The following is a 15,890-nucleotide window of genomic DNA, read 5'->3' as shown; positions in this document are numbered from 1 at the left end:
GCATCCATAGGAGATTCATCAGGTAGATTCATGTTGGACATGTAGTGAGAGGCCATTGGTGTGAGGGTTCCAAGGATATGAAGGGGAAACATAGGAATAGGTTAACACAAGTTTGCCACTTGTCAGAGGTTGAGTATGTACAATGTTCAGTGTATGGGATTGAATTTTGTCCCACATTTCTTCATTGATGACCTGGAGGAGGTTCTTGTTGATCTTGCCAATGTCAAAACCTTTGTCATGCTTGAGGTGATCATGCCAATCATGACAAACACAGGATGTGTATGTCAGGATGACTGTGTTGCCAATGTCACTGTTGTTTTGGATCAAGTAATTCTCTAGGTGCCAGAAAAACAGAGATAGAGCATTGATATGTGGTTGAGGCCATTTGGCCTTGCTGATCTGGACAAGGAACATGTTCTTTGCTCAAAGGAATGTCAAAAACATCAATTCATGGTCAGCTAGCACTGATTTTGAGGCTTTGAATGCAGACATTGGACATAGCATGAGTTGGTTGTCCATTCTGGTAAGGCTCAAGTTGTTATCAGCTGTAGAGTGCAACATCTTGAGGGTATCTTTACATCTGTCCAGTGAGAAGTACCAAAGTTCTACATATTCAAAATTGGTAAGTTTCTGAATTGTGTATTGGGCAGGACAAGGAGCTAGGAAGTCTCCTATGGTTGATGTCTTGTCAAATCCATTCATCTTCAGTTTTTTCTTCTCTGCTTCCACTTGTTCCTTTTCTGCTTCAGTTTCACACTGAATATGTTCTGCATCTTGCTGTGCTGCATGCACCCTTTCAGCTGCTGCTAGGGCTTGAGCTTCTGGCTCTTGATTCTGGTTCCAATCTGCCACTCTTGCATCATGATCTGCATTCCAAGTCTGTGTTAGATGTTCTATCACTTGCTCTTCAGTTTGGTTTGTTGCTCCTGTGAGGTCTACACAGATACCAGCATATAGGTTACTGGTGAAGTCTGGGACAACTTCAAGTGAGGGATCTACTACTAAGGGCATTGCCACAAGTTGTTATAAAAGAGGAAAGTTTATAGTGATATTCTGGTGTCTTATATGCCTTTGAAGAAAATAAAAGCAAGCACAGATATCTGCGCAACAATGAACAATGATCAGGGCACGAAGACAAGAGGATTGGTGCCACGTCTGCTGTTCGGTCGAAGACCTTACTCTATTTTTCCGCTCGTGCCTCGTTACATAATAGAGTGCCAAATAACCCCGATGTGTCCTCACACATACATCCAATTTTGTAAGTGAGTCATTGGCAAAAGAAGAGGCGATACCAGGGTTCGAACCTGGGTTTCGGGAATATTTGAATATCAAAATCCCGAGTGATAACCACTACACTATATCGCCTTGGAACGATGTTTAGTTCAGTTCTATTTTGGAAGGTTTGTATAAGACACGTCGGCGTGCAAACTGCGGTTGCCACTACTTACATCCGCTCCGTTCTACCATGAACAGTGACGAATCGTTTGCAGCATTGGTCAATACCGCCAATCCAGCAGCTTCCGGATCTGGTCAGCGAGAAAACAACAGCCCATACATCCATTCAGATTATAATACTAATACTACACCGTCTGCTTATCCTCCACAACCAAATCTCATGGATCCCTTCTTTGACGACGACGACGACGATGCTTCTCATTCTAATTTTGCTATGTACTCTGCTCAAAGACCAATGCAGTCCCAGGAGAGCGGTCTTCCTCTCGCTCGCTCAGCTGCACCCCCAGCTGGCATAGGAGCATCTTCTACCTCTCTTGCAACAACACCTAACGGACAACCACAAGGCTGGGCATTTGACGATGACTCTCTATCACCCGCATTTTTACCTGCCCCTTCCTTCCCAACAGAACCATTCTCAACACCTATGCCCCCGCTCAAACGACGTAGAAAGTGGAAATGGCCCTGGCAGAGGGACAAGGAACTCGCTGGCGAGCGTGTAATCACTCTCAACAACCCACGCATGAATGACGAGTACTGCTCAAACTTTGTGTCCACAAGCAAGTACAACATGGCTTCGTTTCTTCCCAAGTTTCTTACCGGTTTGTCCCACCTGGTATCGCGTACACTACGAAACACCAACTGATGCATCATTCTCGTAGAGCAATTCTCGAAATATGCTAATCTATTCTTTTTGTTCACGGCGTGCATTCAGCAGATTCCCGGCGTATCCCCCACGAACCAGTATACTACCATCGTACCCTTGGCCATGGTCCTCCTCGCTTCCGCATTCAAAGAAGTCCAAGAAGACCTTGTACGTTATTTCTCCGATCGCTAACCCATTCTTACCTCACCTCAGAAACGACACCAATCTGACTCCGAGCTAAACGCACGACTTGGCAAGGCGCTCTCGGGAAACACTTTCGCCGCACGGAAATGGAAAGACCTGTGTGTAGGCGACATCGTGCGCGTAGAGTCTGATGAGTTTATACCGGCCGACCTGGTACTCATATCCTCGAGTGAGCCCGAGGGACTATGTTACATAGAGACTTCCAATCTCGATGGGTGCGTTCCTCTTTTGAATTTCCTTCTTTCTCTGACAGACACTCTCCAGCGAGACCAACCTCAAAATCAAACAAGCTTCCCCACAAACTTACTCGCTCACATCCCCATCCCTCGTAAGCGCTTTGCACGGTACGTTGCGCTCAGAACAGTCAAATAACTCATTGTACACATATGAGGGAACGTTGGAATTGTTGAGCGATATGAATATACCGAAGACCGTGTCGTTGGGCCCAGATCAGATGTTGTTGAGGGGCGCGCAGTTGAGGAATACACCGTGGGTATATGGGATCGTAGTGTTCACGGGTCATGAGACGAAGCTTATGCGAAATGCAACGTGAGTAGCTTGACCTTGTTCGAGGCACTTTGGTCTGCAGAATCCTTGCAATTTCCTGCGATGCTAACCTCAGGTACAGCGCAGCGCCCATCAAACGTACGGCAGTCGAACGCCAAGTAAATATTCACATCGTCTTCCTCTTCGTCTTCCTCCTTGCTCTCTCGCTCGGGAGTACGATCGGCGCCAGCATCAATACAGTGTGTTCGATCTACTTACTTCATCAGAGATTAGGGCTGACAGGACTTTACAGTGGTTCTTGTCCGGCCAACAATGGTATTTAGTGGAGCCAAGCACATTCACCGGGAAAGGTGAGTACCTCCTGACTGAAAAGCTTATTCTGACCGCCGACTGATCATGTTTGATCAGCAAAAGCATTCATCGAAGGTCAGGCATATTTATTTCTTCTACTTATCTTCCCTTACTCACTCAAACTCTTCAGACATTCTCACCTTTATTATCCTCTACAACAACCTCATCCCCATTTCACTCATCGTCACCATGGAGGTCGTCAAATTCCAGCAAGCCCAGCTTATCAACGCTGATCTGGACATGTACTACGCGCCGTCCGACACGCCTGCACTCTGCCGCACAAGCTCCCTCGTTGAGGAACTCGGACAGATCGAATTCGTATTTAGCGATAAAACGGGAACTCTGACGAGGAACGAGATGGAGTTTAAGAAGTGCTCAATTGCAGGGATTCCGTACGCGGTCGTGGCAGAGGAGGGTGGTGAGGAGGGTACGAGAACGTTTGAGGAGCTGCGGGGGTTGTTGTATGGGGACGCAGGGAAGCCAGTCAGTACAGGAGCGATTGAGGACAGAGAGCGGGAGATGGCTAGAGAGTTCATGGCGTTGTTGGCGGTGTGCCATACGGTGATACCAGAGGTGAGAGATGGGAAGACGCATTATCAGGCCAGCAGTCCGGATGAGGCGGCGCTAGTGGCAGGGGCGGAGATGCTGGGATATCAGTTCCATGTGGGTCGCTCATTCCTTGTTAAATGCTGTTTCACACATTCTTCCTAACCCCTTCTCTACACCCCCGCCTCCTCTTAATCACACTGCTTACTCACCCTTCTGTAGACTCGGAAACCCCGTTCTGTCTTTCTTTCAATCAACAACACTCCTGCCGAGTACGAGATCCTCAACGTGTGCGAGTTCAACTCGACACGCAAACGTATGTCGACGATCGTGCGTACGTCCAGCGGTTCGATCAAGCTTTTCTGCAAGGGTGCGGACACCGTCATCCTCGAGCGTCTCGCCAAGGTTCAACCGTACACTGAGAAGACGCTTATTCATCTCGAGGTTCGTTCCTTTTGCTTCCCGGTACCACCAACGCCCATCGCGCTCACCCAATCAACCCACAGGACTACGCAACTGAGGGCTTGCGCACTCTTTGCATTGCATACCGCGACATCCCAGAGGCCGAATACCGGCAGTGGACCTCCATATACGAGCAAGCTGCTGCAACGATCAATGGCCGCGCAGATGCTCTTGATAGTGCAGCAGAGTTGATTGAGAAGGATATGTTTTTGCTCGGGGCGACAGCTATTGAGGATAAGCTCCAGGACGGCGTACCAGATACGATACATACGTTACAAATGGCTGGGATCAAGGTACGTTTGTCACAAGTATTTCATCACGGCATCTATGTCTACGATGCTGATGTGGTACGTAGATCTGGGTACTTACGGGTGACAGACAAGAGACAGCGATCAATATCGGCATGTCATGTCGGTTGATCTCAGAGTCTATGAACTTGGTAAGTTGGGAACGTGGTGGAGATATTCCAATGCTAATGCTCTACCTTTACAGGTCATCGTGAACGAAAACAACTCGCGTGACACTGCAGATTTCATCCAGAAGCGACTTTCAGCAATCAAGAATCAGCGGAGTACGGGAGAGCTCGAAGACCTAGCTCTGGTCATAGGTTAGCACGGGCGCGAAATCAATCAACACCCTCTTAAGCCCTTCCTTTCCAGACGGCAAAAGCCTAGGTTTCGCACTCGAGAAGGAGCTCTCCAAGTCGTTTTTGGAGCTCGCGCTCATGTGTCGCGCAGTCATCTGTTGCAGAGTATCTCCACTTCAAAAAGCTCTTGTCGTCAAACTTGTAAAGAAGAACCAGAAGAGCATTCTCTTGGCAATCGGTGACGGTGCGAACGATGTGAGCATGATCCAGGCAGCGCATGTGGGCGTGGGGATCTCTGGAGTGGAGGTACGTGATCTTCCGCACGCGACATTGCGTTTGTGTTGAAAGCGATCTGTATAGGGTCTACAAGCCGCGCGGTCTGCAGATGTGGCAATTTCACAGTTTAGATTTCTCAAGAAGTTATTACTGGTTCATGGCGCGTGGAGTTATCAGAGACTGTCAAAGCTCATCCTTTGTACGTATATCTGTTTCTCTCTGTTTGACGCATGTTTATCGCCAAGGACCACAGACTCATTTTACAAGAACATTACGCTTTACATGACACAGTTTTGGGTACACATCCCCCCGCCCACTCACAAATATTCAACTGACCACTACTTCATAGTATTCCTTCTTCAATAACTTCTCAGGGCAGATTGCCTATGAATCATGGACGATATCATTTTATAACGTCATCTTTACCGTCCTCCCCCCTCTCGTCATCGGCGTGTTTGATCAGTTCGTATCTGCACGGATACTAGACCGATACCCGCAACTATATGTACTCGGGCAGAAGAACGTCTTCTTCACGAAGACAGCATTCTGGCTTTGGGTAGGCAATGCGCTGTATCACAGTCTCGTGAGTCTTATTCCAAGCAACGAAAAATACAGTGGTGGTGATAATAATAATGGCGTTTCCAGATTTTGTTCACGTTCACTGTGATTTTGTTCTGGGGAGATTTGAAGCAAGCGACGGGTTTGGACTCCGGGCATTGGTTCTGGGGCGCCATGCTTTACCTGGCTGTCCTGCTCACTGTCCTTGGCAAGGCTGCTTTGGTTTCCGAGTAAGTGTCCCTATTCTTGTCTCGCCCTCTATACTAATGTGTATTCTAGTTTGTGGACAAAGTACACTGTTGCTGGTGAGCGCAAGTCTTCCTCTATGAAAAAATATCCAACTGACACCTTTTCCTCAGCGATTCCTGGGTCTTTCGTTTTCACTATGCTTTTCCTTCCTTTATATGCCGTTGTTGCTCCTGCCATTGGATTCTCTACCGAATATTACGGACTTGTGCCTCGTCTATGGACTGACGCTGTGTTTTATTTTGTCCTCATCCTTGTTCCCATCGTCTGCCTGACTCGCGACTTTGTTTGGAAATAGTACGTCCACACGCGCTTGAGCGATAAATATCTGACGCCTTATATAGCTACCGACGGACATACATCCCTCTTCCATATCATATCGCTCAAGAGCTCCAAAAGTACAACATTCCCGATTACCGGCCGCGTCAAGAACAGTGCGTGCCACTTTAAATCTTGGCATATGACTGTTGGTACTAACCCTATGACGTCAGATTCCAAAAAGCGATCAAAAAGGTCCGCGCCGTCCAGCGCATGCGCCGGAACCGCGGATTTGCATTCAGTCAAACAGAGAACGGTCGTCAAGATCAGGCAAAACTCATTCGTGCTTACGATACATCCAAGTCGAGCGCACGACCGTCAGGATATTAGAGACGAGAGAGAAAGCAACATTTGCTCCATCTGACATTCATCCATTGTATTGTATCACTGGGACTAATTCATACACCGTCATTTGTAGAACGATTCTTCAACGGATTTATTGTTGTGTCTTCGTTTTTATTTGATGGTGATGGGACGACGTTGAAGCACTGTCGTATTTTCGATTTCCTGCCGATCCACGTGAGATGGAGAACCCATATTGTGGTGGCACATCTTTGTCCTCTGTATAGTGAATTCCAGAATACGTAGAGGTTGGCACTGAGGGGTCTGTGGCGGAGGTAAGGCTGTAAGGATAGTTTCAAATCTGCCAGCCGTGCATGCTTGACCTCCATGCCAGACTACATACGTCAAAATTCCTCACTCTCAGAAGACGTACGTCAGACTGGTCACGAGTCTAATGCTGGACAACATCGCACTCGTGGTTTGCAATTAATAGTGGCAGTCAGATTTTTGAAAAGGTGATTCAGCGTGTGATTCAGAAACTGATTTTGCTGAGAATCGGATTTCATGTTAAGAACATGCACTTAAATCGTAGCAAGATTGTGTTGGCTCCATGTACATCAAGAAATACCTCAGTTGTATGCACACGAGTATACATGATAAGAACTAAGTGAAGGGCAGGAAAAGGAAAGATTCAGATGTGTCTAGATGACCATGTAGTTCAACCATCGATCGGTCAAGTACACCTCTATTGTAACGTCCGAAGCCAGCTTGTGCATAGTGTTGCGATACGGAGACTTACAAGGACAGCAATAGCGGTAATGAAAACTACCTAGCAAGAGAATGTACATGTGACATGTCATGAATCTAATGTAGGGGTACTTCAGTGGTCGCGAGACTTCCTAACAAGATGTGAGCGGTAATATTGACAGGGGATAGAAATCTTTACCTATATTCTCCCTCTGCGGCAACACTGAGCTCTTCAATTTCCCCTTGTGCGGAAGAGAGCGCTTCAGCAGCTGCTGCGAAGTAAAGTAGCTGCAAACCAAGGTAAGCCCCTGCGACCTTGTTATTATAGGACACATACCTGAGCTTTTACAAGTTCATTGAGATTCTTCAGAGGTTCAGGCTACAAACAATAAGGCAAGATGTTATAGAAGCGAGTAGCTGTCACATACGTTCTCAAGAACTGTCTTCATGAGGGTGATGGCAACCTCAGTCTTCTGAACGAGGTCATCCTCTGCGTTCTCCACGTCAAGTCTTGCCTGCTCTTGCTTAACGGGACTCGTAGTTTTCAGACTGTATGAGAAAATGTAAGCACTTGAGGGATCAAGGCTTGGTGAAAGTAATTACGTCTGCTTAGCGGCATCCAACTCAAGTCTGCTCACGCGGACGGCTTGGCGTGCTTTCATTGCGACGTTAATAGACGTTGAAAGCGTCGTCTGCCACGGGCGGAGGTATTGGGTCTGAATAGATTCGTCTTGCTCAACGCGAGCTGATGCAATGTTGTCGAAAACATCCGCGTACACGGTCAGTGCTTTGCCGAGTTTATCTTCATTGCCACCAGGGGTGCCTTGCAAAGCGGCAGCGGCGTTGGTCGCAGCGCGACCGAGAGCATGAGGGAGAGTCTTGTGTTGAGAAACTTGCGGGGCGACAGGTGAGGGCGTAGGAAGATTGGTGCCCTTGAGGTTTGTAGCAGCGAAGTTTGTAATACCATGGCCAATAGTAGTCGAGAGTTCTGCGATAGACTCCTGAATTTGATTCGGGTAGTCATACAACTCGTTCTCATAGACCTTGGTTACTCTGATGGAGGTGAGACATCAGCGCTCAGCCAATACACAAACAAGGTGCACAAACTTGAAAAGTGCCAGGTGTGCCTGACGCAACGCGTCTACACGAGCCTCCAAATCCTTGTACTCTGAAATGAACATTACGATTCAGCATCCAAACTATAAGGGAGCTGGCCTACCCTGAGGCAACTCCGTAATTTCGTCTGGGGCAACTTGACCTAAACGCTCTCTGGTTGCTTGAACACTGGAGTTGAAGCCCTTTGCAAACTTGTTTGCGGACTGCCCAAGATTTAGGCCAGAAAGGCTCGATTGAAATTTGTTCCAGCCGTCCATTAGTTTACTTGAAAATGACGATAATGATACAAGAACTAGAGAGATGAAGGGTTCAAGATATGAGAACCTCTGACCCCGCAGCTGAAGCCGCCCAGCGGTGCCAATAACGTTCAAATATGGAAGTAGGTTCAAGGGGTCCTAGTCAGACGCGTAACACGAATGCGCAAGCTCGTTGACAAGCTTTAAGATAATCCTCCACAATGTCACAACAATCAGTCTTCAGCTCTCCTGGATTCGACTTCTCTAACTCTGTTAGGTGAGAAAGACATTATATCATCTTCCATAGCTATTGTCTGAGCAGTCGTATAGAAATAATTTCCTCCAGGAGAAGGGCCTTCCCCTTCCAAAGGCTACCAGCACCGGTACTACAATCGTAGGCTGTCTCTTCAAAGATGGCATTATCCTTGGTGCCGATACGCGTGCCACAGAAGGTGAAATAATTGCAGACAAGAATTGTGAAAAGGTCCGCTCTTGGAGATCAATATCATACTACTTCAGCTAATATGCATCCCCAGATCCACTACATAACAGAATCAATCCGGTGCTGTGGTGCAGGTACTGCTGCAGACACTGAGTTTACCACCGCTTCGATATCATCAAATATGGAACTCCATGCTCTGTCCACTGGGAGAAAGCCAAGAGTGGTTACTGTGATGACTATGTTGAAACAATACCTTTTCCAGTGAGCGTTGTCTTCAGTATTCAATTTTTTGTTATTTATGCGATACGTAGATACCAGGGCCATGTTGGAGCTGCTCTTGTCCTTGGCGGAGTTGACTCTACTGGACCACATCTTTTTACCATCCATCCACATGGATCTACAGACAAGTTGCCCTACGTGACCATGGGCTCCGGAAGCTTGGCAGCTATGGCTGTTTTTGAAAGCAGCTGGAAGCCAAACATGGAGGTACGTTCCACCGTTCTCATGTATGACCGATGTTCAACCCCGGTCCCGTCTAGCGCAACGACGCTCTGGCCCTAGTGTCTGCCGCCGTCTCAGCTGGTATCTTCAACGACCTTGGCTCAGGGTCCAACGTTGACGCGTGTATCATTACCGCCACACAGACGGAGATGCTTCGCAATTTTGTCAAGCCCAACGAGCGGGTAGAGAAGGAACGCCATTACACATTCAGAAGAGGGACCACAGCATGGAAGAGCGAAAACATAAGAGACTTGATCATTAACGAAGACATTACGCTTGTAGGCGCCACTGGTGATGCCATGGACACCAGCTAGACGAGATTGACAAATGATACTTGGATTCCTTGCACGTAGAGAAGATTTGGTTATGCGGCATTGTTTTGATCTTTCTCTTCGTCCTGTGGATGGTTGATTTTATGCTGACGTTTGCTGTTCTTGCTCGGTCGTACAATTTGAGGACTCGTAATTTTTGGGTGCGTCGATCGTTTCCACGATCCGATTATTCGCTCTCTCAACTCTATACTATCGATGGTTTTCATGTTACTCTTACTCGTTCACTCAGACAGGCGCGAAAAGGTGAACGTTTGTGCTGCTCTGAACCTGTGTTCACGAATACATAATGATTCATTGTCGATGCGTCCCTGACTCCAACATTATTAATAATAACAATCGTGATCCGTCAGTTCTTCTACAGATGCAGTAGCTCTACATAGTATCTTCAGGTCACTTGAGCCAAGGGAGCTGATTGAGAGATCAATCTGTGAAGTTGTTTTAGTGCTAGCTGGTGGACCGAGCTTGCCATTTGTAGGTTGCAGCTGTGTCCCTGCGAACATGGAGGAGGCATGAGTCAGTCAGTCAGTCATCGTTGCAACTACCACCACCATCGACGACATGCCTGTCGTCCAGTTCGCGCCCTTTTCATCTCTTGTTCAGCCAGGCTTTTGGCATGAGCTTACTCGCATGAAGATAGATGTCCTTCGTCTCTCAGAAGACGCTATTGCCGTGAATGGATCATACTCTGTCGGTCGATCAGTCAGAGATCGCGAAACAGGGCAAGATATTGCTCTTGGATGTAACCTCACAGTTGGGGAAGATGCTTACCAGAAGGCACCTCAGTATGTCGCGATCGGACACGCGTTGAAGCTGATATGCTGATTCTATCCTAGGTTGCCACCGATGTCCGTCCAAGCCACTGGCATCTTCAAGAACTTCAATACTATCGAGGACTTTAAGGCTGCAGATAAGGCTGCACTCGTCAATGATGTCGTTTCTAAGGTGCGATCATGACTTGACACGTCCGATAGCAAATGGTGTAATACGTGTCCAACAAGATCTGGGATAGCATCATCACGACCAAAGACACGTCGCGCCTCACGCAGTTCTTACTAATAACATTCGCCGATCTAAAGAAGTATCAGTACTTCTACTGGTTCGCGTTCCCCGCGTTCGTGTCCAAACCAGCCTGGCAGATTTCAGAAAATGGCTGGAAGCCAGCGGACGAAGAGATCCAGGGGGTATGTCCTTCTTGGAGGAATATTTTCACGTTCTCACAAGCACTCTCAGTTGGAATCTATCTACGATTCGCTCCTCAAGTCAACTCGAACATTCTTTCTCGTGAAGGACATCGGCGGCGTAACTGAAGTAGGGTCGATACAGCAATATGAGGAGTTCTTTGTTGGTGTTGCTCCCGAAAACGTAATTTGTGCATTCCGTCTTATGAGCCAACCCTGATTCCCCTTGCACAGCGAGTAATCGGCTTTTTAGATCCGTCTGCTCTTCCTGAAAACCCAGGTTGGCCTCTTCGTAACCTCCTCACCTTCCTTCGCGCAGTATATCCATCGCAAACATCTTCTGTCCGAGTTCTTTGCTGGAGGGATAGCGAAAAACCCGTTGCCGGAAAACCATGGAGGAGCCGGTTTGGAGTGGTCTCCGTCGGAGAAGGAGATCCAACCACGAAACCCAGTGCTATAGGGTGGGAGCGCCATCCGACGACCAACAAGCTCAGTGCTCGAGTCGCCGATCTAGCACCTATGATGGATCCGAAGAGGTATATGTTGTCCAGCGACTCGTAGTGAATACTGCTGACAGGCTTTTAGGCTCGCTGATCAAGCTGTGGACCTGAACTTAAAGTTGATGCGCTGGCGGATTTTACCCTCGCTAGACCTCGATAAGGTGGCATCAACAAGATGCCTGCTTCTCGGCGCCGGGACACTTGGCTGCTACGTTGCACGTACCCTCATGGTTTGTGCCGATGGTTCATACTCCACAGTTATTACTAATTAATTTCCACCACTAGGGATGGGGTGTCCGTACGATTACTTTCGTTGATTCTGCGCGTGTGTCATTCTCGAATCCCGTCCGCCAACCCTTGTTTGAATTCGAAGATTGCCTCAACGGCGGCAAACCCAAGGCCGCTTGCGCCGCCCAGCGCCTGACGAAAATCTTCCCCGGTATTGTAAGTCCCGTCTCGTTCGCCTTGAATGATTTCTGATGACTTGCAAATTAGAATGCCACTGGCCATGATATGTCGATACCCATGCCTGGCCACCCTATACCCCCGGCGTCCACTGAGCAAGTGAAGAAAGACGTCGAACGTCTAGAGACGCTGTTCGACGCACACGATGTTGTATTCCTCTTAATGGATTCTAGAGAAAGCCGCTGGCTGCCAACTGTTTTGGGCGCTGCTAAGGGCAAGGTACGGCACAAGACCATATGCATATTACTCGTACTGAACCCTCGCGTAGATAGTCCTTAACGCTGCCCTTGGGTTCGATACGTACCTCGTCATGCGCCATGGCGCTCGAGCGTCTTCGACGACGGGCAATCGACTAGGTTGCTATTACTGCAACGATATCGTCGCTCCTGCTGATGTATTACCTTTCGACTCTCCATACCGGCCTTCACTTACATATCTTTCCATATAGTCCTTGACGGATCGCACTCTGGATCAAATGTGTACCGTGACAAGACCCGGCCTTGCCTCGATTGCAGCTTCTACAGCGGTCGAACTCCTTGTCTCTTTGCTACAACATCCTGATGGGTAGGTCTAATTTTACTTCAAGACGTTCCTGACGTTGTCCACAGGCTTCATGCACCCCCGCCTCCTGCTCAAGCCAATGGTGCTGCTGCAGACCCTAGCACATCGGGCAGCGTTCTGGGTCTTGTCCCGCATCAATTGCGTGGGTTCCTGGCACAGTTCAGAAACCTCCCGATCACAGGTGCAGCGTACGACAAGTGCACGGGTTGCAGTGAGACAGTAAGCACGATCACCCATTCTCCACATTTCTATACTCATCGATGAGTCAGGTTCTCAAAGCCTATGAGGAACAAGGCTTCAATATGCTCTTGAAAGCATTCAATGAGCCTGGATTCCTTGAAAAGTTGACCGGACTGGACAAGCTCTATAACGAAGGTGATGCAGCAATGGAGAGTGTGGACTGGGAAGAGGAGGATGAGGAGGACGAGTAGGTTCTAACGTCCGATGTAACACACTGGTTTTCTGTAATTCTACAACTACTTTACCTGTACTTGTTTTTACGACGTTGCGATGTGGCACTACAACTTACTTTGTAAGGGCGTTTCATTGCCATGGGGCTGGCCCAGATACCACAACGTCGCATCCTTCAGCTCACTCAACCACTCCACAACAACCTTGTCACTGAAGACGTGTTGATCGTAGGAGGCAAAATATTGCAGCTGCTGGCGCACAGTCGACGCACCAAGATACAGCTCGGCAGGCGGTGTGTGAGGATGGACACGCCAGTACTCAACATGGAGTCGCGGTGTTTTGGCATCCTCGAAAGCAGTGGCCTGTGGTGACCACGGTAGATAACCTGCACGGTGGGCGTGAGGCGTGCTGTGCAGGGGTGACAGGTAGTGCTCGGGAGGTAGAGGATAGTCTATGGGCACCAGATTATCCATCTGGAATCGCAACGTTTAGCTCATTTGAACCTATATCATGAAAGCCACTGACATTGCCCAGAGTGGCTCCTACTTGTGTGTATATCGGGTTCAAAGACTGAACGGATACACTTTTATCGCCGTCCTCTGGGTGAACGCTGTCTCTCATCTTCAACGACTTCAAAGCAACTTCCTTCCCGAAAGCAGCCCAATAGAGTCTCAGGGTGGAAGTACATATATCAGCCAACCGTGGGTGTTCGAGCAGCTTCTGGGCTTGCGCCTTCACATTAGCACATCGGAGAAGAAACCGATCGAAAGACATGAGCGCAGGGAAGTCCGGTGCCCCATCGACGAGTTCCAGTCTGCTAGGGTCCCCCCAGACATTTCGCCAAGAGGCATGAAGGGAAGCATATACCGGACGAGGCCGACGCCGACACCAACATCGCCCGAGCCTCCCCTCTCAAACCAGTCCTTATCTTGATACGGGCGCAAGTTCAGCGGCCCGAGGACACACATGGGCTGGCGCTTCCTGTACTCCCATTCCTCTTCCGGGATCTGGCCCCTGAGGTACCGTCGACATAAAACGCGTGCCATGGCCACTTGACTGAGGGCGTAATACGCGGAGTTCATGGTAATGCCGTGGCGATGGCAATTGGTGAGAATGGTTGACGACACTGCTCTCGAAAATATTGAGACGTGGTTGCGGTTTTTAGGGGAAGTATGAGGTGTGGATTCCCTGAAGTCTCCGGGGAGGGTGTGACCGCCCTGCTTCAATGCTTTAGCTCTCCTGCGAGGCACCACAAACTAAACACTAAAGACCTTGAATCGGGACATCCATGCTAAGTCGATTGCATAACCCAATGCCCGCCTCCACCGTTGTTTGACAAGTGGAAGATCGCTACAACCCAAATTACTCTCAAAAGCCTGATACATACGCACTCTCTTGCCTAGAGGAATATACGGTGGTTCAATCCGAGATGACAGTGTGTCAAAGAACGCCCTAAGCACTGTGCTCGTGCCAGCTGCATCTGAAATGCAGTGGGCAATCACAACCACGACGTGGAAATGGTCACTTTTATCTGTTCGGCGCAGAATGTAAGCACGAGTAAGTAACTGAGATGAAAGGCGCCGAGGTCCATCCATAATGTCGTTTATGAAACATTCAGCATGGTGAAAGGAATTGACCTCTAAGAATGTGACATCATCAGGTCGAAGATTCATGACTGTTTCTTCACGGATGATGAAGCGTGGACCAAACTCGTGTTCTTCCACTTCGGCTGCGATGAGGGGGAAGCGCCTTTTGACAGACGCCCAAGCACGCATGACATTCGATTGGGAATGAATGTCTTGGTCACTGGCTTGTGTGGCACGAAGGTGTATGTGCATCACGACATCTGCGGTGTTGTTTAAAACGCCAGTCCAATAGAAGGTAGTTTCTGTGATTCCGAGTGGCCGAAAGAAAATGCACCTGCCTGGAGTAGAATCTAGCGATGTCCATGACTCGGAGGTCATAACGTTGAAGCTGATAGTGAGCCTAGAGGGAAAGTGCGAGAGGAACTCAAAAGTGAGTAACAACGGAGTGCTACTTATGCCCTCTCCTCAAGCACATATAAAAATCCCGGCAACTTCATGAGAATGTCACGTTGACTGGTTTACGGAAACCTTCAACTTGACCCTAGAAGGAGTAACGATTGTGGCCCTAAACACATTTGACCACTTGCGAAGCGGAAGTTAAGTGACCTAGAGCGCATGGCGCCTCATTAGCAGCGGCTGCTGCCGGCCCTTGCTCAGTAGCGAATTACATAAACCCAAGGGTTACCGAGGAGTAAAAATCTGACAGTGCCTCACGACAAACTCACGAGGCGGCTCGCGCATGTCAGTAGGTCGCGTTCCGCGCCCACGCCATGATTGATAGAATCGCACGTACGCCAAACATGCCAATATTATATATTGCTAAGAACGCGGCAATGACTCGGATCACAGGTGATCATCTAGATCGCCAGATCTGCATGCTCGCTGCCGTCATGACCAATGCCAGTCGCAAAGGAATCAATCCGGGAGAGTATCCATCGGAGCCGTGATGGTGCATTACTATATAATCTCACTGTAGTGCGCAGAGCCTACTAGCTCAGTTTCATGGTATGAAACAGCAGAAGTCTTGTACAGTGACTCGGAGAGGAGAGCATAAAGTTATAAAGAGTGCATATATGATGTTATACTTGCACATTTATTATTGCGCGTTGCGCAGTCTGCGCGGTGCGCGTTTCAAGTGACCCGTTATTACCGCAACCTGCGCGCTGCCCTTTGCGAAGTCTGCGCTGCCTTGAAGTCTGCGCGTTGCCCGTTCAAATTGATGACCTGGGGCTCTCGCCATGTGGATCACTTGCATCTTAATCATTAGGACAAACCTCCTGAAATTCGACTACTAGTAGTAGTGAAAGGACATCAATTGTAAAATACATTGCACGGTACTATGCTTATAATGATGAATCAGAAATTAATTTTTCAGCGAGAC

The 15,890-nt window shown here is 48.4% G+C and overlaps 6 protein-coding genes and 1 non-coding gene across 7 annotated transcripts; 3 read left to right on the top strand and 4 right to left on the bottom strand.

The window, feature by feature from the left end:
* Positions 1 to 81: 81 nt before the first annotated feature.
* Positions 82 to 1,130, bottom strand: BJ212DRAFT_1498984 (uncharacterized protein). Its single transcript, XM_041341561.1, has one exon. It carries the CDS (start codon positions 1,009 to 1,011, stop codon positions 424 to 426), a length of 588 nt encoding a protein of 195 aa, XP_041194127.1. The 5' UTR covers positions 1,012 to 1,130; the 3' UTR covers positions 82 to 423.
* A 153-nt stretch (positions 1,131 to 1,283) lies between these two features.
* BJ212DRAFT_t50 lies at positions 1,284 to 1,365 on the bottom strand. Its single transcript has one exon. It is a non-coding gene; the product is annotated as a tRNA-Gln (tRNA).
* Positions 1,366 to 1,443: 78 nt separating this feature from the next.
* Positions 1,444 to 6,772, top strand: BJ212DRAFT_1348565 (uncharacterized protein). The gene is made up of 21 exons (XM_041335422.1): positions 1,444 to 2,054; positions 2,115 to 2,266; positions 2,312 to 2,517; positions 2,567 to 2,851; positions 2,931 to 3,048; positions 3,102 to 3,159; positions 3,218 to 3,235; positions 3,291 to 3,823; positions 3,929 to 4,150; positions 4,213 to 4,461; positions 4,524 to 4,607; positions 4,661 to 4,775; positions 4,828 to 5,060; positions 5,115 to 5,229; positions 5,284 to 5,327; positions 5,380 to 5,613; positions 5,676 to 5,818; positions 5,868 to 5,893; positions 5,948 to 6,131; positions 6,179 to 6,268; positions 6,326 to 6,772. The coding sequence occupies exons 1-21, from the start codon at positions 1,466 to 1,468 to the stop codon at positions 6,480 to 6,482; spliced, it is 3,855 nt and encodes a 1,284-aa protein (XP_041194126.1). The 5' UTR covers positions 1,444 to 1,465; the 3' UTR covers positions 6,483 to 6,772.
* A 233-nt stretch (positions 6,773 to 7,005) lies between these two features.
* BJ212DRAFT_1348559 (BAR domain-containing family protein) lies at positions 7,006 to 8,711 on the bottom strand. Its single transcript, XM_041335421.1, has 7 exons — positions 8,401 to 8,711; positions 8,289 to 8,349; positions 7,785 to 8,234; positions 7,610 to 7,730; positions 7,519 to 7,560; positions 7,381 to 7,469; positions 7,006 to 7,333 (listed from the first exon to the last, which is right to left on the bottom strand). Exons 1-7 carry the CDS (start codon positions 8,552 to 8,554, stop codon positions 7,315 to 7,317), a joined length of 936 nt encoding a protein of 311 aa, XP_041194125.1. The 5' UTR covers positions 8,555 to 8,711; the 3' UTR covers positions 7,006 to 7,314.
* A 43-nt stretch (positions 8,712 to 8,754) lies between these two features.
* BJ212DRAFT_1479890 (proteasome subunit) lies at positions 8,755 to 9,790 on the top strand (the record flags this gene model as incomplete). The annotated part of the gene is made up of 5 exons (XM_041339968.1): positions 8,755 to 8,810; positions 8,864 to 9,017; positions 9,070 to 9,236; positions 9,287 to 9,461; positions 9,515 to 9,790. 5 exons carry the CDS (start codon positions 8,755 to 8,757, stop codon positions 9,788 to 9,790), a joined length of 828 nt encoding a protein of 275 aa, XP_041194124.1.
* A 402-nt stretch (positions 9,791 to 10,192) lies between these two features.
* BJ212DRAFT_122530 (uncharacterized protein) lies at positions 10,193 to 13,188 on the top strand. Its single transcript, XM_041329444.1, has 12 exons — positions 10,193 to 10,590; positions 10,642 to 10,750; positions 10,807 to 10,989; positions 11,039 to 11,170; positions 11,221 to 11,522; positions 11,572 to 11,716; positions 11,772 to 11,930; positions 11,982 to 12,170; positions 12,220 to 12,345; positions 12,400 to 12,515; positions 12,560 to 12,731; positions 12,782 to 13,188. The coding sequence occupies exons 1-12, from the start codon at positions 10,367 to 10,369 to the stop codon at positions 12,941 to 12,943; spliced, it is 2,019 nt and encodes a 672-aa protein (XP_041194123.1). The 5' UTR covers positions 10,193 to 10,366; the 3' UTR covers positions 12,944 to 13,188.
* On the bottom strand, positions 13,031 to 14,887 carry BJ212DRAFT_1479888 (uncharacterized protein; the record flags this gene model as incomplete). Its single annotated transcript, XM_041339967.1, has 4 exons — positions 13,031 to 13,396; positions 13,449 to 13,740; positions 13,791 to 14,140; positions 14,195 to 14,887. The coding sequence occupies 4 exons, from the start codon at positions 14,885 to 14,887 to the stop codon at positions 13,031 to 13,033; spliced, it is 1,701 nt and encodes a 566-aa protein (XP_041194122.1).
* Between the last annotated feature and the right edge of the window lie 1,003 nt (positions 14,888 to 15,890).

Source organism: Suillus subaureus (genome assembly GCF_016647635.1).
Source record: "Suillus subaureus strain MN1 chromosome Unknown BJ212scaffold_12, whole genome shotgun sequence".
Taxonomy (NCBI): domain Eukaryota; kingdom Fungi; phylum Basidiomycota; class Agaricomycetes; order Boletales; family Suillaceae; genus Suillus; species Suillus subaureus.
This window is presented reverse-complemented; position numbering and strand designations above follow the sequence as displayed.